This window comes from Lemur catta, chromosome 2, assembly GCF_020740605.2.
Source record: "Lemur catta isolate mLemCat1 chromosome 2, mLemCat1.pri, whole genome shotgun sequence".
Lineage (NCBI taxonomy): Eukaryota > Metazoa > Chordata > Mammalia > Primates > Lemuridae > Lemur > Lemur catta.
Genome location: NC_059129.1, coordinates 145,693,841 through 145,718,645, shown reverse-complemented (window position 1 = coordinate 145,718,645; position 24,805 = coordinate 145,693,841). Strand labels below are relative to the sequence as shown.

Sequence of the window (24,805 nt, the reverse complement as noted above, 5' to 3'; positions counted from 1 at the left end):
GTGTGTGTGTGTGTGTGTGTGTGTGTGTGTGTGTCTCTGTCCTTGTACACACGTGTGCTCCACGGGAGCAGGCAGCCCGGACTGCCCGTGCCCTGGCTCACGGCATTGCTGCACTGACCGGGAGACACAAGCAGTGTAAGCACAGACCTGCTGGTGTCCCTCTGCCCGGTGTGGGATGGGGACCCTCACTCTGATCGGAGCCACCAGTCGGGGGCCCTGCAGACCCCTCTGGGTTTGGGCTGTATCGGCCACTCCAGCGTCCCCGGTGGAAGTGTGTGCTGAGGACCCCTGAGGGAAGAAAGACCCAGAGTCCCAGGACATCACGGGCACATCAAGGAAGACTTTGGAGGGCTGTGACCCCCCAGAAACCGTGTGAAGATGAGAGTTGGCAGAAGGCGGGCTCTGCCCTCCCCGGGAAGCCGTGGAGGTCAGCGGCAGGGGCGCACGTTTACCCAGAGCCTGTCCTCGGGCGCCCTGGCGTTGCCTCGGCTGAGGAAGACCTAGTGCAAGTGAACCCCCTCTCAACTCGGGGGGTCTCTCTAGCCGGGGTCCAGCAGGGTCGTCAGCCTGTTCCGAGATTTTAGATGCTTTGGAACGTTTGCTAACAGAAAACACTTTCTCAAGCCATAGTTGTGCTAATACAAATTGTTCTTCCTTTAAACACACACACATGCACACACACACACACACACGCACACACACACACACACATGCGCATGCACACATGTATAGAGCATGGAGCACATTTATTTCCAAAGTATGAGAATTCCTAAAGCAGTCAATTTTTTCTACTCTTTATATATGCATTTTTCATCTTTATGTAGATAAAAACCTATGTGATGAATAAGGCACATTTGAATTTATTTGCTGCTGCTTTTATTAAAGATTCCAGATTTAAATGTCAAGAAAATGGATATTAATTTACTTTTGTGAGTACTTTCTTTAACAGAGCAAACCGTTGATTAGACTTCCCTTAAGTTAGAAGCCATCTTTAGCTTCTTAGCAGGGAGTTTACTGATTGAAAATGTGATTCTGTAACACTCAAAACCGTGGAGCAGCCGGTGAGCTCAGTGGCAGCCAAGCAGTGGCCCCTAGTGGCTGGTAAAGCCACCGGTGTTGTACACAGCCTGGGTTCTCCAGAACATCGTTCTTCAGCTCCTGTCAGACACCGTAGCTTTCATTTCACTATGCAGTAAGTGACCGTTGGAGTCAAGCAGATCTATAAAATAATCTTTTCTGCTCAAGCTGATACAGTTCAGGTGTTAATTTTAAGGGGTGACGTGACCGCTGGTACCTTTGGGTCATGCATACCTGCATCTGTCCAGCCTGTGGGAGGTTCGCCGTGGCCCGGGTTCACGGCTACCGGGGACATGGGGCTAATGGCCGGTGCCAGCGCTGAGCCCGGCCAGCTTGGGTTTGCAGAGTTTGCCGTGCCGGGTCCTCCAGCCACACGTCTGCAGGGACGTGTGAGTCGGGAGCCTGGGCAGGATGGGAGTGTCCCTCTGCTCACGAGCAAGCCACGTCGTGACTGCATCTGGGACCCTGTGCTGGTCGCAGGAGCCGTGGCGGTGCTGGTAGGCATCTTTCAGAAGAGTTTTGTTCCGCTAGAGAGCAAAGGCGGATGGTAAAACACACCATTCAGTTTTAGAAATCTCTCTTAACTTAGGTGAAGGGAGGGACTGAGAGGGAAACGGCAGGCGCAGAGCGATGGTGTCAGAACGCAATCCCCGGCACAGGTGGGGCGGCAGGGGTGGGGGTGTGTGTGGCTGGGACGAGTGAAACAGGCCCCTGGGTCTGTCTGTGCACGGGGTGACACACCGTGGGACACACAGGCTGGAAAATGCCCCTAGTGCCGGTCAGCAAGTCCTCGTGGCCAGTTCTGGAAAGTGTAGCAACCAAGGGAGAGGACAGCAGACGCCACGGAGAAGCTCTTCTGAATGCACGCCACGTGTGGGTAACGATGGGCTAGGCTGAAGTCAACCCAACGCCGCCAAAAAATAGAAGGAAGTCAAAGCGTATTGATTGGTAACAAGGTCAGTGTGAAAAACTGCATGTTCTGCTAAGTATATTTCTTTAAATATTGCTCCAACTTGTATTTCCTCTGAAAGTCAAAGTGTCATCTCAGCTAATTAACATTTATTGGTGATTACTAAGTGTCAGGGGCTATTCCAGAGGCTTCCAAACTTATTAGCCTCTTGAAGTTTTGCAATGCTCTTTTTTTGAGAGGAAACTGAGGTTCAGGGAGTAACGTGACCCCTGCCTGAGACCACCCAGCTAAGAAGTCACAGGGTCGGGATGTGAACCTGCCAAGCGTATCTGTTTCCGTGGCTGCTACAGTTTGCGAGACTGTGTTTTCTTGTGTCTTTGTAAATGTGATAATCCATGTTTAGTCAATATGCAAAACATTATTTTCATAAAACTTTTCACTGGAGTTGGTTAAGTGGCAAGAACTTTGTCCCGTTTACCACTGGCTGTGCGGCTCACAGGGGGTGGCATGCTGTCCTGGGCAGAGCTGCCACCGTGCGTCGGGGTTCCCAGTGCTGCCACTGTGCGTCGGGGTGGCCAGTCCTGCAGGTCTGCCTTCAGATCCAGGCTGGACAGAAAGGGTCGACTGCACAGAGCTCCGGACTCAACCTGCAAGCATCAAGTTGTGCTAGCACTGGAGTATAAACTGATTTTTCTTGCTTGCTAGCTGTGAGTTTGGGGAAAGTTGTTTAAAGCTCTAGAACTGCCCTATCCAACCCAGTCACCACGAGCCACTTATGCCGATTTAAACTTTCATTTTAATTAACTAAAACGAGAGGCAATTATGAATTCCGATTCTCAGAGACTCCAGCCTCATTTCCAGTACTCTCTGGCCACACGCGGCTCGTGGCTGCTGCGTTGGACGACACGGATATAGACCTAAATCACTGAAATCACTTCAATCTTAAGTTCAGCGTCATGCCTTGTAGCGGTTCTCAGATTTATCATGATAATTATCGTAGGACTGTTGTAGTCAACACGAAATTATGCACATAAAAGTGCTTTGCACGTTGTAAAGTGCTATACTCAAGGTTTTTTTTTTTTTTTTAATTATTCTAGTGTCATAAAACCATGTCGTCTCTGCAATACTAAGACTTTGGCCCTGGTGGATCTTATAATCTCGTTGTCTCTTTTTCAGAAGTCGGACTGCGTGTCTTGACGTTGACGTTTATGCTTTGTTCTTTAAGACTGAAGTCCACACTCTGCACCACTGAGGATTTCTCTTAACGTGAAAGGTACCAGTACACATGCATACAAAATACGCAGTTTATATTTTACCATGAGGTCCACGTCTGCTGAAGATTAACAGGAAAAAGCAGGATCACACACCAGCTGGTGAGAGTCTCCACCTTTCGCCCCCGAGAACGGGCTACTGTGGGTGCAGAGCAGGTGAATGAGTGACGGGCTCCCTGTGCCCCCCGGGCCAGCGACAGCCACGCTCCTTAACTAGCAGCCTTAATGACTAACATGCGTCCAGCTCAAATGACAGGGAGGATGGGACTTCAGGGACAGGCTGTTTCTCACGTGCACCAATTGGCTTGTTTTAGGGAGCAACAAGTTTGCGCGTCCACCGGCGGTCGACACGTGTACCCGGCACGATGGACAGGAGTCTGAGGAACGTCCTCGTGGTATCCTTCGGGTTCCTGCTCCTCTTCACGGCCTACGGGGGTCTGCAGAGCCTGCAGGTGAGTGGGCAGACGTCACGCTGTCCCGACTTCTGAACGTCTCTTGGCCTCCAAGGATCCTTGTGGCCACAGATGGCAATGAAATGGAATTTCTCTGAACCCACTGAACCTAGCGTTTCCTTCTCACCCCCCAGAGCTGCTCTAAAACAAGCAGGGGTCTGCGTGTCATCCCACCCTGCAGTCCCCACTCGAGTCCCAGGAGGGCTACACACCCAGCGTGGCGTGTGCGACTCTCGGACGAGGAGGGCAAGGGTCTTGGGACAGTGATTTGACGAGACATTCTTTGCCTTTGGGTGGTCGAAAAGAGACACAAGAAAAATCATTGTGAATTCTATGGTTCCATGCCCTTGGCTTGGTGGGCAGGGGCAGTAATGTGAATTTATCAAATTTCACTAGACCTTATAGATTCCAAGGCTGCTTGAAGCAAAACCATGAATGTTGACAAAACCATCTCTGTATATCTTGAACTTTGTGGTATATTTTCCTCCTCGGGTCTCTGAGCCCATGTGGAACCCTGACAGCATTCTCTAAAAGGCCGCGGCTTGGTCATGTGTACCTAGAAGTGATTTGACGTGTTTTCCTGAGGTAGTTACATGTCAAGTCTGACCTTTAACTGGGGGTAGAGCCTCCGGGGAATTCCAGGGGCTGGCCAGGAGACAGGGCTGTCATCTCCCCCGGGGACACGTGCTCACCCAAGGCTGTGCGCTGGGGCCTGGGGCTGTCACATACGCAATAGCTTTAGAGCTTCTGAGGACGAGTTGGTATGGTCTTGCATGATATGTCAATCAAGAACAAGAATTAGGCACCTACTGTGTGCACAGTATTGAACCAGAGAAGCACGCCCAGGAGGTCGGAATCGACATTTCTGTCCTCACTGTGCACAAAGGCTTTGGACGCAGAGGCTGGCAAGGAGGGTCACATGCAGCCCTGAGTTCTCGAGGGCGTGTTTCCTTTGGCTGAACTCGGTGTGGTCCTGTTTCTGCTTAGGCCCCCGGGGATAAGATGACAGCCGTAGTGACCTCAAAGTCAGCTGGCAGAGGAAGCACTGCGTCTTTCTTGCCACGACAGTTCACGGCTCCTGGAGTCCGAGCCTCCCCGGGCTGTGTTATCGCCACAGCATGCTGGTGTGTATGTGGCACCGGTTCTGCTGCTATGTTGAACCAAGCTTTTGTTGAATGCAGTTGGCGTGTCCTTTCCGGAAGGAGAGCGTCTGCGGGGCACGACCAGCCAGGACACCTCCCTCTAGCAGGCTTGCCCGCAGCGGGTCCTGCTGGTGGGGCCGGGCTGGCCGTGGGAGGTCGGAGTTCTCAGGAAGCAGCCTACGGATCAGGCACCGCCCGGCCCCCCGACAGCACGTCGGCCGCTGGCCTTGGAAGCCAGAGGGAAAAGGAGGGGGGAGGGCCCCAGAGGCTGCCCGTGTCCCTGCTCTCAGCGGTGACGGCAGATTCCAGGGCACAGACAAATGTGGCAGACGAATGTTTGCCTCTGTGGGTCCCACACCCAGGAGCCTCATTCAGGAATCCCTCGGTGGCACCCGGATGCGCTCCCTGGTGGCAGACAGCTGTGCAGGGCAGAGGTGGCCATCCGCCCTCCAGCTCTGCCCACTCCCCTGGGCCTCCGGGCCTGGGAGACGAAACAGCCCCCTGCTCACCTGCTCCACCCTCAGGTCCCGGCCACATGGTCTTGCCCGCAGACCCAGAAGATAGAAACATGCTCCACCTGGGATGATTGTTCCTGTTGGTCAGGACTGGCTTAAGGAAAACAATGCACGAATAGAAGAGACGTCAGGAACGGCTGCATCCCAGCCAGGCTGGAGGAACCCACCTCTCTCCATCAGCCCACCTGCTTGTACCTGGCCGGCTTCCTTCTCAGGCCCCAACGAAGCACCACATGCCCAGGTTTCCCTCCTGAGCTCAGCAACCCCAGCAGGAAGACATGGCCTTGTTCCTGCAAGTCCCTGCCCTGGTCTGGACCAGGTGTGTGTCTGCCAGGACCCCAGGACACTCATTCATGGCACCCCCTGCAGCAGCCGCCTCCTCTCAACCTCTGCCGTGGGCTCCACTGACCAGGTGGTCTCAGCTCGGAGGCCGCTCCCTTCTCCCTGCCTGCACCCTGGAGCCGAGGTCTGGGCATCTGTGCACTCCTGGTGTCGCGGGGCCCCTCATCACGGCACGTGCCGCTCACTCTCCACCGGCAGCCGTGGGCTGTGCGTTCCAGGGTACAAGGACTACGTCAGTGGGTCACCACGTGCCCCATGGTTCGGGCAGTGTTGGACACAGAAGGTTCTCGGTGAATGTTTGGTGAATGAAGACATCATTTCTGCCCCTTGACCTGCTGAAAGCCCTCAGGGCTCCCCGTGATCGTGGAGAGCCCACCCGGGTCTCTAGAGGGTGCAGGCCCCCCACGGCCTAGCTCTGGCAGACCCTGAAGCCACGTCTGCCAGAAGTGCTTGGCAGCTGGGGCAGAGGCCACCGAGTGTTCCACGCTGTCCCTGGCTCCAACACGCGCCCTGCAGGGCACTCTCTCCCTCACCTGCACCTCCCACCCCGTCCCTCCTCTCAGCAGCCTCCGTGCCAGCGTGTGATAGCCTGACAGCCTTTCACTGCCACCGTCAGCTCCTTGAGGACAGCCACAGTTTTAATTTCCCCCATATCACTGAGCCTCTGGCGGCACGTGCTTCGCGTCCGTCCTGTTGGATGAGCTGAAGGGATGGTGTTGACGGTTCGTGCAAGCAGGTCTCAGGAAGTTCAAGGGACACGTGCTTATTTCATGCGTGCGTTTTGCAGGCTGGCTCTCCTAACATATGCACACACAGGTGTTTGGACGTGATCATGCACATAGAAAAAGACATTCGCTTTTAAAATTTTGTTCCTGCTGTGGATATCAAGGGCTGTCTTCCTTCTCAGCCACCTGCAATCAAGTTCTGTTGCGTGTGACAGATGACTCTGCCGCTCTGCGGTGGCACCACGGGGAGACGACTTCCCAGCGCAGGGAAGTGCTGCGCTTCCCATCCACCACGCCCAGGCAGCAAGTCCTTCAAGCAGTCAATGCGAAACATTAGGAAAACAAAGGCTTGGGCTGAACCAACTCTCTATACTCCTCGAAACTTGAGCTATAAATAGAAACTTCCAGATAACCCCCACTTCAGAGGATAATGTTCAGTTTCCATCTTCCAACCTGATTTCAGAATTCCTATGGGACTAGTCATTCTTGCTTTTAATTGGTTTTAATTAACCAAGAAATATTATTAAGCACCTGCTTTGGGCAAGGCATTGGGAGAGATTTTAAAAGCAGTGTTTTCCCTGCCCTCAAAGCGATTGTGACCCAGCTGGGGTGACATCGAGGGTGACGGGGAGAGGGGCAGAGAGGCCATGTTCTGGTCCAGGGAAATTCTGAACAAGATCAAAGAGGAGAGCTCGGTGGACAGAGGTATTCGGGGAGGGAGGGGCCTTCTCCTGGCTGGAAGATGGTGTAGCTTGGAGAGAGGCTGAGGCTGCCCCCAGCGTGCCAAGGGGCAGGGTGAGGGGGCAGAAGAGGGAGCTGGAGTGGGTGGCCCTGCGTGAGCCATCAGTCCGGGCGTCTGGACTCGCCAGTGGACAGGGAATGACGGGGGAAGGGCTGTCCTAGAAGGTGGAACCTCACAGCAAGGTGCAGATCTCTTGCCACAAGACATTCTGTCTTATTGGGGAGACCAAGTGGGAAGGAATTTTAATAGTGTCAGGGGCCGGATTCTGTCCCCCCTAAATTACATATGTGGAAACCGTAACCCTCGGGGCCTTGGCCGTGATGGTGTGGAGATGGGGCCAGGACAGGGGTGATGGTTGGAGTTAGAACACGGCCGCTGAGGTGGTCCCAGTCCTGGGTGACTTACAAGGTGTCCCTACAAGGACAGATTAGGACACAGACCACAGACAGGGACCACGTGAGGCTGTCCGCAAGCCCAGGAAGAAGGCCCCAAAGTGAACTGACCCCGGGCCCCTTGGTCTTGCTCCCCTGGCCTCTGGCCACTGAGGACATGAGTTCTGCTGTCCCCGGGACCCTGTTAGGGCGACCCAGTTGGACAGACTGAGCACAGGGCACCCAGATAATTGGCTTTCGGCTCGTCAGACCTGGGCCGACGTCCTGCTCTCCCTCTCACTGGGTGACGTCTCTGTCACCGTTCCCACGGGGCTAATGACACGTCTCTCAGCTGTGACAGGATGGTGAGGTGGAAGCTCTTGTTTCTGTGTGGGGCCCGTTGCTGGCGCTAAACGGCGACTGCCTGGGGACGGGCCCTGGCCTGTGCGGGAGGAGACCCCACCCAAGCTCCCCTGGGCCCCGCAGCGGCGTCCGAGGGGCCAGCGGGGCACACGTGAGGGGCTCACGGAAGTGGGGGGCAGACCCCGCCCCCACCCTCGGCTTCCTCCTCTCCATCCTTTCCTCCTACACGTGCAATGAGAGGAAGAGACGATTTTGCTGAGTTTTCTGTCACTGTCAGGCCCCAGCGCCGCCCTTGTGATGGCTGTGCCAGCTGGTTCCCTGCCGGCCCGGTGACACCTCAGCTGAGCCACAGGCAGGGGTCCACAGAGCATGTGGCCTCCCAGCGGCCACCCCTCCCTGCTGGGGCATGCTGGCCAGCCCGGGGGACACACAGTGCCTGGTCGCTCCTCTGACGGCCGGTTCTGTCCCCACAGAGCAGCCTGTACAGCGAGGAGGGCCTGGGCGTGTCGGCGCTCAGCACGCTGTACGGAGCGGTGCTGCTGTCCTCCATGTTCCTGCCGCCGCTGCTCATCCGGAGCCTGGGCTGCAAGTGGACCATCACCATCTCCATGTGCGGCTACGTGGCCTTCTCCCTGGGCAACTTCTCCGCCAGCTGGTATGGCCGGGGTACCGTCCCTGCATCCCTCGCAAAGCACGCTCTGCCACCCCAAACCGCCTCACTTCCCAGCAGGACCACACGGTGGTTCCTTCCCATTTCCCACCAGGACTCCTCTGGCCCCTGCGGGCCCCCCTTTCCCACCCGGTCCCTACCCCGGGCTCTTCCTGGGATCCGCCCTGGGCCTCAGCTTCCCTCTCTGCACCAGGGAACATCTCTGGCCCCAGTAACGACAGGGAGAATCTAACATGGACACGAGAGTGAGTCTCACGGAGACTTAGCCAGGATGCAACTACTGGACCAAGCACTGCACCCTCAGCCCACCCTCAGAAGGTGGGTGCAGCCTGGCTGGCCACAGGGACCCTGTCTGAGGTCCACCTGCTTCTGGCTGAGACAGCTGTGCAGAGCCCAAGCCCCAGGGCCTCTGGGCTGCCTGCCTTGTCCCCAGGAACACTGCCACCAAGCACCTCTGGGCTGACCCAGGAAGGACATGCCGATTACGATGCTTCACATCCTTCCTTTCCTATCGAGTTTTCACAGGACCCCCTGTTGACAGGGCTGAGCCAATTGAATGACCTTTTAGTGTGAAGCCGTTAGAAATACCTGCAAACCACCCACCTTCTCTGTGCTGCTTAGCTCAAGCTTTGTAGTTGCATCCAAATAAAAATTCCGCTGACCTTGAATTTCACTCTTGCAAATGACCCTGAACCAGAAATGGCCCTGAGTTCACTCATTCGTCAGAACCTAACGAGGAATCCGCCAGTCCAACCCAGCAGCGCACAGTGATGCCAGCCGGGCGCGCAGGTTCCTTGTCCCAACCACACGGAGGAGGGACAGAGGGGACACAGGTGCCACGTGTTTGCCTCTTGTCCCACAGGTACACTCTGATCCCCACCTCCATCCTGCTGGGGCTCGGGGCGGCCCCCCTGTGGTCTGCCCAGTGCACGTACCTCACCATCATGGGGAACGCGTACGCAGAGAAGGCGGGCAAGCTCGGCAAAGACGTGGTCAACCAGTACTTCGGCATCTTCTTTCTCATATTCCAGTCGTCCGGCGTGTGGGGCAACTTGATCTCGTCTCTGGTCTTCGGCCAGACCCCCAGTAAAGGTAAAAGGGGCCCACATTGTTCCAAAGCAGAGCAGGGTCTCGTGCTGGCCGTGGAGGGGCCGCTGGTTCCACTGGTGCACCTGTCTCGATCCCGTAACGTGGGCGGGTAAGCAAGGCCCCAAACGAGTGATCCGCGTCCTGCCCGTGGCCTGGTCACCAGGTTCTGTTCTCCACCGGGCAGTCACGTGGGTCTTAAGATCCGTGTCCTCCAAGGGGCAGGGGAGCCCCAGGGAAGGGCATGTGGGGAAACTGCCGGAGGAATTTGGGTTCGTGGAGTCACAGCTGTCCTTTCTAGACTGTCTAAGAATGGGTTTGCCTGATTTACTTTCCTACTAACCTGATCCACTGACCAGTTTTTCGAGTGTCACGTGTTGGTCCTCTCCCCCCGACTCGCGTGAGCAGTGGACGGGCTGATGCCTTAATTCACCGTCTCTACCTGACCCTGCCCAGAGACACGGTGTCTCTGTTTCATGACAGCACCTTCGATGCCCATGTTGAGGATTTAAACCAAGGGCAGAGGAAAGAGATCTCTTCATTCTTACAGGAAACCTTTCCCCACGGGGTAGACAGCACTGACCCTCCCGAGCGGGCTCGGGCCTCTCCGCCTTGCTGTCCCTATGAAGCCCACCGTTGGGAAGTGCTGTAGCCAAGGCCTCCTCCCTTTTCCTCATACGACGTCGTCCTTGCTAAGTGCACCTGAAGGGAAGCCACAGGGCTACAGCATCTCAGCCACGAGGCGGCAAAACCGTGATGAAGCTTCCGTCTGTGTCGCGCCTGTGTGAGTGGAGAGACGGAGTGTCAGTGCTCTCCAGGACGTCGAAGGCACTGTGAGGGCCTCGTGGGGCTTCTCCACCGTTCCATGTCCCTGACCCCCCGACAGCCGGTCCCTGTCTGCTGCTCCCCCGCCGGCCTCGGAGACGCCGTGGAGCTGTGTGTACGGAAGTCGGGTTACAAGGACAGCAGAACACCAAGTACTCCCGAGCGCCTGCTGACCTGGAGTCTTGGAAAGTTCACACTTTATTCTACACACAGACCAGGGAGCTCACACCAGCCTTCAACAATGGACAAGTTCCCCCTTCACCTGCCCAAAGTCATGGAACTGGTTACAGCGAAAGAGAACCCAGCATTCTTGACACCCAATCTGATGTACTTTCTTCTTTTTGACTAATTTTGAGAAGCTGAGAAATTTTAGTTATGTCGGGAAAGTAATATAACAAGTAACCAGCATTTAATCCATGTCTGTTCTTCTCTGAATCTTTGCATAACACTCTCATGATTCTTTACCTTCCAGCCGAAGTATCTTAAAATCAAGTCTACAGACACGTGCCCTGGGGTAAATGTATTTAGAGACCCTGGTCATTCGACCCCGACCTGGAGTGTCCACCCGCCTTTCCACTGGCGCGTTCACTCCCCGGGTGCCCGCACCCTGTCCGATTACTAACACCTGTCCTCTCTCATCGCCTGTTTGCTCCGACTTCACAGACACCATCCCGGAGGAGCAGCTCGTGTCCTGTGGTGCCAGGGACTGCTTGATGACCACCACGCCCAGCAACAGCACCCAGCGCCCCTCCCCGGAGCTGGTCTACACCCTGCTGGGCATCTACACCGGTACGTGCTCCGCAACCCGGCACCTAGTCCTGAGCAAAGCAAGACCAAACCTCCTTCCTGTGTTCACCAAGACCATCTCCCCCAGCATAAATTTCCTTCATCTGAAAAATCCTTGCAAAATGTGTTGGGCTGGATCACATGTGGGTATTTTCCTTATAAAGATCAAATGCCATGGACCAGTGCTGTCTAACGGCATGTCCCGCGGTGATGGGACCGTTGAACTTCTGCAGCAGCTAGCACACCAGCCAGGTCTAGCAATACTTGCTTCGTGAATCTGGGTGCTCCAGCACTGGGTACGTGCATATTTAAAATGTTATGTCCTCTTGCTGGATTGATCCCTTTATCATTGTACAAAGACCTTTGTCTTTTTTTTTTATTGTTTTTGATTTAAAGTTTGTTTCTATCTGATACAAATATCCCTACTACTGCTCACTTGTGGTTTCTGTTTTCATGGAATATCTTTTTTCATCTCTTAACTTTCGTCCTGTTATATATGTGTCTTTACAACTGAAGTGTGTTCCTTGTAGACAGCATATTGCTGGGTCTTGCTTTTTCACCTGTTCTGCTGTTACAGCTTTTAAGTGGAGAGTTCAGTCCGTTTGTACTCAAGGTTATTGCTGATGTGGGAAATGCTGCCCCATCATTATGTTCTTTGTTCCTTCCTCTCTGGCTTATAGGGTGTCCTTACAGTTTGGAGGTCTCTGTAGCGGTGCCCTCCAAGTCTTTCTCTTCCGCAGACGCATTTGCCTTACCACTGAATTTCAGACTTTCCTGTGCTGTCACGATGGCAACCATCATCCTTTTGTTTCCAGGTTCCGGCCTCCCTTGAGCATTTCTTGCAGGGCTGGACTCGTGGTGAAGAATTCCCTTAGCATTCGCTTCTTTGGAAAAAACTTTATTTCTCCTTCATTTATGAAGGATGATTTTGCTACTTACAGTATCCTTGGCTGGAAGGTTATTTTTTTCTTTCAGCACTTTGAATATATCATCCCATTCTCTTTTGGCCTTTAAGGATTCTGCCGAGAAGTCCACGGTTAGTCTGATGGGGGTTCCTTTATAGGTGACGCTCTTCTCTTGCTGCTTTTAGAATTTTCTCTTTTTCCTGAATCCTAGACAGTTTGACTGTAATATGGCATGGGGAACACCCTTTTGCATTGTATCTGCTTGGGGGTCCCTGGGCCTCCTGTATCTGAATGTCTAAAGCTCTTGCCAGAGTTGGGACGATTTTACCTCCTACTTCATTAAATAGGTTTTCAAAACCTTTTTTCTCTCTTTGCCCTCTGGGATAGCAACAATTCATATATTTGGTCACTTTATGGTGTCTGATATATCACAAAGGCTTTGTTAATTCTTTTTTATTTTTATTTTTTTTATTACTTTTATCTGTCTGAATTATTTTAAAAGACCTGTCTTCAAGTTCTGAGATTCTTTCTTCTGCTTGATCTAGCCCATTATTGAAGCTTTTGAGTCTATTTTGTATTTCATTCAGTGAATTCTTCAGTTTCCGAATTTCTGTTTCATTATTTCTGTGGTATCTATCACTATGGTAAATTTCTCATTCATATCTTGAATTGTTTTTCTGATTTCTTTATTGATTTTTAGAATTTTTTAATATTTCACTGAGCTTCTTTAGTATTCAAATTTTGAATCCTTTTTTCAGTATTTTCTGAATTTCTTTTTCACTGGAATCTGTTGTTGAATTATTGAGTCCTTTGGTGTCACATTTCCTTGCTTTTATGTCTCCTGTGCCCTACACTGATTCATATGCATCTGCTGCGGCAGTTGCTTCTTCCAGTTTTTTGAATTTGATGTCACAGGGAGAATGTTTTCTGGGAGATGTGTGAGTGACGTTGGGTGGGCAGGACCGTTTGGCTTTGGTTCTGGGCACATGCACTAGTATAGTCTCTCTATGATTTTGTCAGCCGTAAACACCAGTGGTGGTATCTGCGATTTTTTTCAGTGGGTTAGGGTGCAGTTATCAGAGGAGATTCTGGTGACGTTTTGCTGGGGACAGGGATGCCGGGTGGGTCAGTCTTCAAGCTCCAGTGGTGGCAGTGAAGGGCTGCACGTGCTGTTCTTGGGCCCAGGGTAGCATACGTTGGCACCAGCATTAGTGGGTCCAGGCTAGTCAATTCTCAGGCCTCCAAGTGCTTGCTCAGGTTCCAGTAGTGGCAGCGTTGTACCAGGTGGGTAGACGACGTGTTCTTGGGCCCTGGGAAGCGGGTGTTGCATGGTGTGGCAGTGGCTCACGCTGGAGCACAGAGTCCTGCTGGTGGTGTGGGCGGGCTACTGTCGGCAGCGCCCTGCAGGCAGCTCTCAGGCCCCGGCAGTAGCGGTGGCCACAGTGGTGGGTGGGGCTGGGCCTGTGCTCAGGACGTGCACTAGAGCACAGGCCACTCCTGGCATGGGTGGGGTTGGCACCCACAGCCACAAACAGGGAGCACTCAGGTTCTGGGCGGCCCTTGCGTGGGCTCCTGGCTGCGGCATTGTGAAGAGGGGGCCAGATCCCGCCTGCTGGGCACAGGACCAAGCACAGAGACCTTGCTCCCTGTGGGGGTGGGGCAGGGCAGGGTCACCACCCGCTGCCCCAGACACGCAGCTCTCAGGCTTGTGCACTCTTGGTGGCAGCAGTGGCCACAGCGTGGAGAGTGAGGACCCACAGCGCAGAGTCAGGGAGGGGCTTGGTGTGTGAGCCGAGCACGGAGGCAGTGCCACCGGCGGGGACACCACTGCTGCTCACAGCCCCAGGCAGGTCCTCTGGCGCCCGCCAGCCCCTGGGGCGGCAGCAGCCTCTGGCCCTGGCGGTGTGTGGGGGAGGGAATGCAGGCCCCTGCCGCAGTGGGGGGCGGGGGTTGCTTCTCGCAGCCCCAGACAGGAGCTCTCGGGCTCCAGGACGCATGCACTCTGTTTCCTTTGTCCCTGGGGTCCCCTCCTGGGTGTGCTGCACCGTCCTTTTCCTGGGGAGTAGTACTCCTTGTGGCTAGAGTGCTGGGGACCCTGCAGCACCTCCGGGGCCAGCCAGCGCTGTGCCGCAGTACCCTCCAGGTGGACGCTGGGGCATGTCAGGGGGGACCCCTGAAACGTGGAGCTCTGGGGCTCTGGTTCCCAGGGCAGGACGCAGTCCAGTGGCAGCTGTGCTCTCACAATGGCACCAAACTGCCCTTGGGGATGCGTGACCCAGCGCGAGTCCCCTGCCTGGAGCAATGCCCTTGCAGGGTCTCCAGGCCACCAGGCTGGTCTGTCTCAGGGTTCGTGTGGGCAGCGGCACTTTCCATGGTCGGGACTGTGACAGGACGCGGTGGACGGGGACCGCGGAGGGTCTCTCGCCTCTTTCTCCTGTGCTTGGGGCCTCCGTGTCTTCTCTGCGGAGCTCCAGGGCTCTCTCCCAGGTGCCCTGCCCAGGTGTGACCTCTGGTCACAGCTTGGTGCTTTCTGGAGAGGAGTGTCTAATCTAGGACTTAACTCTTATATTCAAAGGGTTATCACTGCTTTGAAAAGGATGCATTTAGAGGGGTTTTTAATGATTCTGAGGGAGATTTATATATATTCTTTGTCATTCTTGAATTTTGGAATTTACAAAGGCCTTGGAATGTGTCCTTAAAGATCAAAGGTCTGGCACGTGTCAGACCTGCGGAACGGAGTCCAGCGCCCGGCTGGAAAGTGGAGGCTGGACGGTTGGCACGCACAGCAGAACTCTGTCCTCGTGGGAGGGACAGTGAGCTGCCACCGACACTCAGGCCCCTGCAGAGCCACCTCCAGATCAGAGGTTGCGCGTGTGCACTGTGAGGCGCTCGCCAGACGGAGCAGGCACACTGTGTGCCAGCGGGCGCCGGGCCCCGTGCCAGAGACCAGGGCTTCACCGTCGGCACAGTCCAAGTCCAGCGGAGGAGACAGAAATGCGCGCGACTAACCAACACCTGATGTTGTGAACGCAGCCCCGGGTTGGCGCGTAGCTACGCCTTCCTGGGCTCCTCCCGGCCTGAGGGTGCTGAAGCAGCTGTCTCTGCCTTGCTCTCAGGGAGCGGGGTGCTGGCCGTCCTGCTGGTAGCCGGGTTTCTGGAGAACATACAGGACGTCCAGCGGGAAGGCGGAGGAGAGAAGAAATCACCACCTTTTTGGTCCACGTTGCTGTCGACTTTCAAGCTGTTCGGGGACAGGCGCCTGCGCCTCCTGACCCTGCTGCCGCTGTACAGCGGGCTGCAGCAGGGCTTCCTCTCCGGCGAGTACACCAGGGTAGGACAGAGCAAGAGCCACGCGCTCACGCCACACGCGGCACCACTGCCGTGCCATGTCTGTGCCCGCAGGGGCGGCGGCATCTCCGGCCACCCTCCCTGCCCAGCCGGCGGGAGGACGGCTCTGATGTGCCCAGCCCCACTGTAGCTGAGCTCATGGCTCAGGTGCAGTTTGCAAGTAACCAGCTCACGGGAGCTGGGATTCTTATCTGCAGGGGACACTCCCTGCTTGACAGGGTCTCCCTGGGAAAGGGCGGAGCTGCCAGACGCAGCCTTGCTGACCCAGCGCATGCTGGTTGTCCCACACCCTTGCTTTAGCGCTCTCTAGGGAAGGACGTGAAACCCATGAATAGCGTGGACGCTCCTTACCGCTCTAGTTGCCAGACTAGACCCTACAAGAAAGCAGTGTGGCCACGCCAGCTCTGTCACCCTGTCCACTCCCATCCGCTTCCCCCCGTGAGCACTGCCCGGCCAGTCCGTGTGTGAGGGAGGCCCCTGCAGGGGGTGACCACAGCGGCACAGGACGCTGGGCACCCGGGCTGCTTCTCTACCTCCTGGGCTCTGACACAGAACTTCCCCCATTTCTCTCTGTCTTCTCCTGGCTGTCTCACTAGGGGACGGCCAGGGCACCTTAGCCTCCGTATGAAATAACACGTGTGTCGCGACTTGTGGCAAGGGACGTACAGGGAGGAGTTTCATCCAGACGTCTGTCCAAACTGCCCCTGTTCAGTCTGTGCCCAAAGAGCATTGTCTCCCGCACGCAGCGTTGTTCTCTGCCCTGGGAGCCGCAGGCCACCTTAGCGCACCCGCAGCCGCCGGCCCGGCTTCCTGAGCTTGGGCCCCAGAGGAGCCGAGAGCCTGCGTGACCCGCTCCCTTCCTCCCCCAGTCCTACGTCACCTGCGCCCTGGGCATCCAGTTTGTCGGCTACGTGATGATCTGCTTCTCGGCCACCGACTCGCTGTGCTCCCTGCTCTTCGGGAAGGTCTCGCAGTACACGGGCAGGACCGCGCTCTACGCGCTGGGTAGGTGCCGGGTGTTTGCCGGTGCTGCTGCGGGGGCCGAAAGGGCGTCCGTGAGACCGCTTTGGGATCAGAGCCCTGCAGAGACCCCGTTCCCTCACGCCTTCCTCCGGTCCACGGTCACGCGGGAGCTGGATTTCTCCTCCGCCCCGGGCTCTGGGCAGGCTCAGCCCGCGCCACACAGCGCCGGGAGCGGGTCACTGCTGCCCGCCGGGCGCTTCCTCCATGTGGGGCTCAGCAGAGCGTGGCCACAGGGCAGGCGGGGGCATGCAGGGTTCTGTGGAGGCAACATGAGGGACCCTGGGCCCGTCCCGGGTGCTGGGGGAGGTGGGGGCCACCTGAGGGCCACACCTGGGTCGGGGCAGCTTTGTTCACCAAGTGGGTAAAGATGAGCCTCCTATCGCGGGCGGGCTCCACTGTAAGCACACAGCACTCTCCATGTTTCCCAGAAGTGAAGGAAAGAGAAGGAACAGAGACCATGTGAATCGTGAGAAATGGGGCGTCCGTGGAGACAGCCCCCAGGCCCCAGGCGGGGCGGGTCCAAGGAGGAGTGGCGAGAGGGAGGGGAGCGGGGAGCCTCGCCAGTGCCTGCGCAGGGCTGAGCGCTCGGCACGGGCCTCCTGCTTCATCCGCACGACCGCCCTGTGCCGCACACGGCGCCCGTTTCACAGGCGAGGAAACTGGGGACCAGAGAGGTACAGTGAGGTGGCCAAGATCGCACAGCCTTTGGGAAGGTGGGGTGGACCCGTCCTCCTGGCTCCAGAGACCCTGCTCTTCCTGCTCCTCCGCAGTGTCTGGAGGTCACAGGACGTCCTAGTTGCTCCCGTCTAGAGATACCACAGTGTCTGCTGAAATCAGGGGCCACACGTTAGGACCCACCAGGCCACAGGCGGGAGCACAGACGTCACCTGCCTGGGGCCCCACCCTGTCTGGAAGGCCCAGGCGGCCCCGTGGAGACAAGGCACAGGTGTCACCTTGCAGCTGGCAACGTGCACACCTGTCAGCTCACACCTGTCAGATCACCTGGGGGCGTCGTAGGGAAACGTTATTTAAGCAGGAAGCGTGTGTTGAGGGGACCCCCGGCTCCACTGAGCTCCCTGAGGCTGCGGCCACCTCAGCAGGGGGACGGCAGCCCCTCACGCCCGCGGCCTTCCTCCCTTGCACCCAGGCGCGGGCACCCAGCTCTGCTGCTCCCTGGCCCTCCTGCTGTGGACGCCGCAGCCCGACCAGCGGGCCGTGTTCTTCGTGTTTTCCGGCCTGTGGGGTGTGGCGGACGCCGTCTGGCAGACGCAGAACAACGGTGAGTGCCCCCCACGCCCCTCCTGCGCAGGTCTCCCCGGCGTCTCCCTGGCACGGCCGCCCGCGCAGGGCTGAGCAGGGCCAGCGGAGCCCCGTCGGACGCGGTGTCCCCAGGCCAGGAGAGGTGAGTTGACAGACGGAACGCGAGGCCCAGGGGGTTTGGAGTCGCACTCCGGTCTGGTCTGCAGTGTTTGCTCTGCGCATTTACTGGGATCTGTGATGTGAGAGAGGACCCCCCCCCGGCCCCTGCCAGCCCCTTGTGGCACAGTGTCCTCAGGATGGACACTGCCCAGCTCAAGCAGAGGGGACGCCTCCAGCCCGGGCGTAGGCTCTTTCCTTAGGATGACGGTCCCCCCTGACTTTCGGCCATCGTTAGGGCCTTTCTGAGCAGAGGTCCGGGTCCCCCGTGCACACGGTGCTGGGACAGACGGATGCTGAGCATGGCTGGGCGTGCCCGTCGGGACAGGGACAAGTCAGCGCTGGAGGCAAGGGGTGTCACAGCGGCTGGGATCAGCGTCTGTGCTGGGTGCCACAGGGCTTCAGGGGCAGCAGTGGTTTTCTGGGACTGTGGGGTGGGGGGAGCCACAGGGTGGGAGGGCAGGACAGGCTTGTCCCAGAGTCACGCTCCGTCGAGTCTTGGCGATTGCTGTCTAGGTGGCTGGTGCAGGAGGAGGCCTGGGGTTCTGTGGCCTGCCTGGGGTGTGAGAGGGTGGCTGGGATTCCGTGGCCTGCCTGGGGTGTGAGAGGGTGGCCGGGGTTCCGTGGCCTGCCTGGGGTGTGAGAGGGTGGCCGGGGTTCCGTGGCCTGCCTGGGGTGTGAGAGGGTGGCCGGGGTCCCGTGGCCTGCCTGGGGTGTAGGAGGGTGGCCTGGGGTTCCGTGGCCTGCCTGGGGTGTGAGAGGGTGGCGGGGGTCCCGTGGCCTGCCTGGGGTGTGGGAGGGTGGCCGGGGTCCCGTGGCCTGCCTGGGGTGTGGGAGGGTGGCGGGGGTCCCGTGGCCTGCCTGGGGTTCCGTGGCCTGCCTGGGGTGTGAGAGGGTGGCCGGGGTCCCGTGGCCTGCCTGGGGTGTAGGAGGGTGGCCTGGGGTTCCGTGGCCTGCCTGGGGTTTGAGACGGTGGCGGGGGTTCCGTGGCCTGCCTGGGGTGGAGGAGGGTGGCGGGGGTTCCGTGGCCTGCCTGGGGTGTGGGAGGGTGGCGGGGGTCCTGTGGCCTGCCTGGGGTGTGGGAGGGTGGCGGGGGTTCCGTGGCCTGCCTGGGGTGTGAGAGGGTGGCCGGGGTCCCGTGGCCTGCCTGGGGTGTAGGAGGGTGGCCTGGGGTTCCGTGGCCTGCCTGGGGTGTGAGAGGGTGGCGGGGGTCCCGTGGCCTGCCTGGGGTGTAGGAGGGTGGCCGGGGTTCCGTGGCCTGCCTGGGGTGTGAGAGGGTGGCCGGGGTGCCTGTGGAGGGATCGGGAGGAGAGAGGGCTGGGCAGGGCTGGCGAGACTGGGAAGGAGTCAGATTCACTTGGTCATCGTTCCCACTGAGGGGTGGCCAGTCGGTAGCTACGGGTCGCGCTGGTGGCCCTCCCAGGACGCGGGGCTTGGCGTCTTGATGGCCGGTGAGGAGAGCAGCCAGCGAGCTGAGGACCCTGGCTGAGTGGACAGGGAGGGAGGGTGCTGGCTGGGCGGGGGTGGTCAAGGCTTCTCATTTGTCTTTCGACTTGAGCTCAGGGCTGGGACGGGAGAGAAGGGAGGTGGCAGGCGCAGCAGGGGGAGGGCTGCCCTGTCTGTGGGGACCTTGCAGGAGGACGGCAGCCTTGGCCTGCGGGACAAAGGGGGAGCTTTGCCTTCATGGGGAAAGGCGCTGGCGGGATGGCAGGGAGGAAGCGCCGTGAGTGGCGGTCAGAGGTGTTTGTGGGCTGGTTGTTGTCTGCAGTGAGATGGGCCAGCGGGTTTCAGAGGGGTCGTGAGGGACAGGAGGAAGCAGGGCTGGCGAGCGGGTGGACAGTGTTCGGAGGGGACAGATTGGAGCTACCCGCGGGCCAGGCTGTGATATCGCTGCTCAGGACAGACGCTGATTTCCGGTGGGGGAGGTACAGAGACCCACTCTGGCCTTTCTTGACATCAGAACTGTAAATTAGGGGCGTGTCAGGCCACCCATAGGGACCCAGCCAGCACCAGGGAGAATCTATTCCAGCTTCCCCCAGAGGAGGACAGATGTCCACACGCACCTGCCATCCCACTGCGCAAAAGGCAAGGTGGCTCCTCTGAACTCACAGGGACTTTAAAAAGTGTTTGCATATTAAAAGTCAAGGAAAGGATCGGGGTACATAGCCCCACAATATCCATACAATAATCCTCCTGATTTTTAAAATGAACGCAGTGAGAAGGGTTTGGTTTTCTTGCTCCTCAGACGTGTAAATAATTGCCGTAACTCTGCCCTTCACACGGGTATGGGTGCTCTCAGGCAGGGCCCTGTCCAAATGTGGGAAAAGTTACCTGAGGCCCAATAAGTAACGTGAAGGTCGAGTCCAGTGAGTGACTTGAACAAGGAGCCCCTTCGATGAGGGAATGAAATTCCATCTCTAAGCACAGGTAAAAATAATTTTTTTTCAAAGACAAAACAATTGTTGGGGGAAGTATTCCCACACACTGTAGGATTTGCTGCACAACCTACTCTCCCGATGGCCCTAGCAGGGAGGGACATTCAACACCGAATTCCCTGCAGGCCCGCGTCACCCGCTCTCAGAGTTCGCCACCGTGCAGCGTGGCACGTCCTCGAGGCCTCTATTCTCTATTAAAAAAAGAAAAAAGGAAATTTTGTGTAGCTTTGGCCACAGCTCAAGAATAACTCTCACTCGTTTCTGTTTTATTTTTTGGACAGCAATTTGGATCTCTAACCCTATTTTCCCTGAATGTGTGTCTTTCTTTCAAGAAGGTACGTGGGCCGCATACTGTCCTCATTAGTGGCGCTGAGTAAGACCCAGCGCGATCTGCCCAGCTCAGAGGCAGGTTGGGGATGTACCCACCAGAGCCCTCCTCCCGGGGCGGGATTTGGAATCATTGCTCCGCGCTCCCCAGGGGCCCCGGCATTCCTCAGCCTTTGGCAGCAGGTCTGTGCCGGGGACTCCACCGTCTATTCACTCCGACAGCCCGACAGCCCGTGCGAGGCACAGCGCGGTTGCCATAGCAACCTTACACACCAGCCCCTGCAGACACAGAATGGCGGGTCCAGAAATACTGCTTTGCCCCGTTGCTGGCCCGGGGCCCTGTCTCATGACATCATCCCTTTAACCGAGACCCTGACCCTAACCCCTCCCGCCAGCCTCCTAGCGGGGGGCTGGGTGTGTCCTCGGGTCTGGGCCTGGCACTCTGCTAGGTCCTGTGAATCTAAGATATTTAAAGAAACAGCCTCTGTCCCAAGGACCTCGCCGAGCTTGAATCTGTAGCCCTTTTGGGGAAACTGTGTGCTTCGGAGTCAGGTTCCAGCCCTGCGTGTGTTTGTGGTCACCGCAGTCCCTGCACCTGCTCGTCCCCCGTCTCTGGCCGCTTGGCTCAGCCCGTGACAGGACCCTGCGGTGCCACCACCCCCTGGGGCAAGCCCAGAAGGACACGCTGTAGGTAAATCTCATGAGCAAGAGAAAGGAAAGGGGCCTGTCCTGCCCCGTGTCACCCGCGGGAGGCCACACTGTGTGGCCCAACGAGTAGAGTCAGTGGGGTCTGTCTTACGAGGTATTTCCATCGGGAGCCGCTCTCACGCCCAGCATGTGTCCCGTTGTCTCGTGGGGCTGGGAACTAGGCCCCCCGTGTACAGCCTCTGTTTCTATAGATCAGGGGCCGGGAAGCCCCTCATGCTCGGGCTGCCCGGGGGCCTCACCCCGGCCTTCCCGGCCTGCGCAGCGAGTGTGGCTCGGCCCAGGGTCAGCAAGGGGCTGGAGTGTCCCAGCTCCCCGAAGCCGGCGGCTCCTCGTCCTGGCCACCTTCTCCCCCCTGCCTTGAGATGTGGGGACGCGGGAGGAGGGCAGGAAGGATCAGAGCCCACCGGCCTGGCCCTGAGCTGGCGGGAGGCAGGGGACGGGTCAGCGAGGCTGGAGTTCCCGGGAGTGGGGGCTTGAGGGGACCAGGGGAGTGGCCCCCCCCCACAGGGGCCCTTCTGGGTGTGGTGGTGCTGGGACTTGGGGTGCGCCAGTGCGGGTGGCCGAGATTCTGTCAGCGCCGTTTCACGAGTTCTGTGTCCCTTGTACAGATGGCGGCTCTTCCCTGTCACAAGGTGTCACCTCACTCTCTGTAACCCACAGTGTGAAATAATCCTTGTTTTTTTAAATGAAATGGTCCTGATTTTGTTGGGAAAATTGGGCAGTGGGAAAACGACGCTGTTCCCCGCAGCGAGGGGAAGGCCGGTGTTTGGGGATCTGTCACTGCACTGTCACCTCTCATGGGGTGACCTCTGCCCCTGCCCTGTCACCCCCTCCCTGCAGCTCTCACGGGGTGACATCTGCCCCTGCCCTGTCACCTTCTCCCTGCAGCTCTCACGGGGTGACCTCTGCCCCTGCACTGTCCCCCTCTCCCTGCAGCTCTCACGGGGTGACCTCGGCCCCTGCCTGTCACCCCCTCCCTGCAGCTCTCACGGGGTGACATCTGCCCCTGCCCTGTCACCTTCTCTCTGCAGCTCTCACGGGGTGACATCTGCCCCTGCACTGTCCCCCTCTCCCTGCAGCTCTCACGGGGTGACATCTGCCCCTGCCCTGTCCCCCTCTCCCTGCAGCTCTCATGGGGTGACCCCTGCACTGTCACCCTCTCTGTGCAGCTCTCACGGGGTGACCTCTGCCCCTGCACTGTCACCTTCTCTCTGCAGCTCTCACGGGGTGATATCTGCCCCTGCACTGTCCCCCTCTCCCTTCAGCTCTCATGGGGTGACATCTGCCCCTGCCCTGTCCCCCTCTCTCTGCAGCTCTCACGGGGTGACATCTGCCCCTGCCCTGTCCCCCTCTCTCTGCAGCTCTCACGGGGTGACCTCTGCCCCTGCCCTGTCCCCCTCTCCCTGCAGCGCTCACGGGGTGACATCTGCCCCTGCCCTGTCCCCCTCTCCCTGCAGCTCTCATGGGGTGACCCCTGCACTGTCACCCTCTCTGTGCAGCTCTCACGGGGTGACCTCTGCCCCTGCACTGTCCCCCTCTCCCTGCAGCTCTCATGGGGTGACCCCTGCACTGTCACCCTCTCTCTGCAGCTCTCACGGGGTGACCTCTGCCCCTGCACTGTCCCCCTCTCCCTGCAGCTCTCACGGGGTGACCTCTGCCCCTGCACTGTCCCCCTCTCCCTGCAGCTCTCATGGGGTGACCCCTGCACTGTCACCCTCTCTCTGCAGCTCTCACGGGGTGACCTCTGCTCCTGCACTGTCACCTTCTCTCTGCAGCTCTCACGGGGTGATATCTGCCCCTGCACTGTCCCCCTCTCCCTTCAGCTTTCATGGGGTGACATCTGCCCCTGCCCTGTCCCCCTCTCCCTGCAGCTCTCACGGGGTGACCTCTGCCCCTGCCCTGTCCCCCTCTCCCTGCAGCGCTCACGGGGTGACATCTGCCCCTGCCCTGTCCCCCTCCCTGCAGCTCTCTACGGCGTGCTGTTTGAGGAGAACAAGGAGGCCGCCTTCGCCACCTACCGCCTGTGGGAAGCCCTGGGATTCGTCATTGCCTTTGGGTGCAGCACGTTCCTCTGCGTCTACGTGAAACTCTACATCCTGCTGGGGGTCCTGAGTGTCACCATGGTGGCTTATGGCAGCGTCGAGTATCTGGAGTCCAAGAACCCGGCCAGACCGCTCGCGCCAAGACAGGCGAACCGAGAAGAGGAAGAAGATATACAAACAAAAATATGAGCGCGGCCGTCCGCGGGGGACCCTGAAAGTGCGTGCGGAAGCGTTCGGCCTGAGGACGCCTCACGGTGGACGGTCACCTTCACAACGGCTTCAGCGTATTCGCCGTTCCGAAGATGTGAAGTGATTTCACTTCATATGTATTTTTCTTCTCTAACGAGTGTGTGGTCCATCATCTTATCAATAGAGGTCAAGAGTATCTATGAAGGTATCAGTTCATTTCATTTTAGATACAAAAGAAAAATGTTTGAAGTACAATCAACCAACGAGAACTTCCCTAGAATCAGAGACTTACCCTTATTTTTGCTGATGTTTTTAAGAGTTGGAAGGCTACTTAAAATAACCTAGTCCAACACCATAATTTTACAAATGGGTAAACTTTCAAACTTCTAACCCCACACATTTTACAAACAGGTCTGAACCAGTCCCCTGACTAAAAGCCAGGCTAGAGTTTTTGTCTCTTGAAACTTAGAGTCTGAGTTGCTAAATAAATGCAATTATCTTATGGACTTACCTCCAGTCCAGATATTTGTATTCTAAATAGTCACATGGATCACACACACATACGTCACCATCGTCGTCCTCGATAAGTTACTTGGCGTGTCGTAAACCACTGGAAGTCTTTGAGGATAATTTCACATGGGACTCGCCCTAGTAAGACTAGTAAGTCTGTGATGACGCTGGGCGTGGAGTGTGTGTGTCACCTGCCATGTCCACCAGCACGGTGGCTCGTCTCTCTCACCGGCGGGTGGTATCGAGGCGGCTCTGCCCACCACCCGTGTCTGGGCCCCTCTTTTCTTCCCCTGGTGCCGAGTGCACTGGCAGCTCTCTGGCCGGGGTGCTGCTTCCTCGCTCCTGTCCCCTGAGACACTCCTCCCCTCCCTCCCTGGTTCCTGCTCCCAAGGCTGTTCCAGGCCCTCTGCGAAGACAGCACCCCGTCCACATGTGGTTACTGTGTTTGTTTTTCCGTGTGAGCACCACCGCCCCCCGCTGGAACCGCAGCTTTCCAGCGTCCCGCACAGCACGAGCGGGGCCTGAGGTCTGTCGCGAGAGGAAAACGGGCCTCACGGGAATGCAGCGGGCTCTGCCTCGTTCTCCCCCCAGCACTGCCGAGCCCTGGGGCGGCCGCGGCCTCGCT

At 57.6% G+C, this 24,805-nt stretch overlaps 1 protein-coding gene across 1 annotated transcript; it reads left to right on the top strand.

Annotated features, from left to right (window-relative positions):
* On the top strand, nt 1-24,180 carry UNC93A (unc-93 homolog A). The gene is made up of 8 exons (XM_045544729.1): nt 1-3,710; nt 8,384-8,565; nt 9,443-9,672; nt 11,155-11,280; nt 15,299-15,513; nt 16,400-16,535; nt 17,701-17,832; nt 23,405-24,180. The coding sequence occupies exons 1-8, from the start codon at nt 3,624-3,626 to the stop codon at nt 23,668-23,670; spliced, it is 1,374 nt and encodes a 457-aa protein (XP_045400685.1). The 5' UTR covers nt 1-3,623; the 3' UTR covers nt 23,671-24,180.
* Nucleotides 24,181-24,805: the final 625 nt, after the last annotated feature.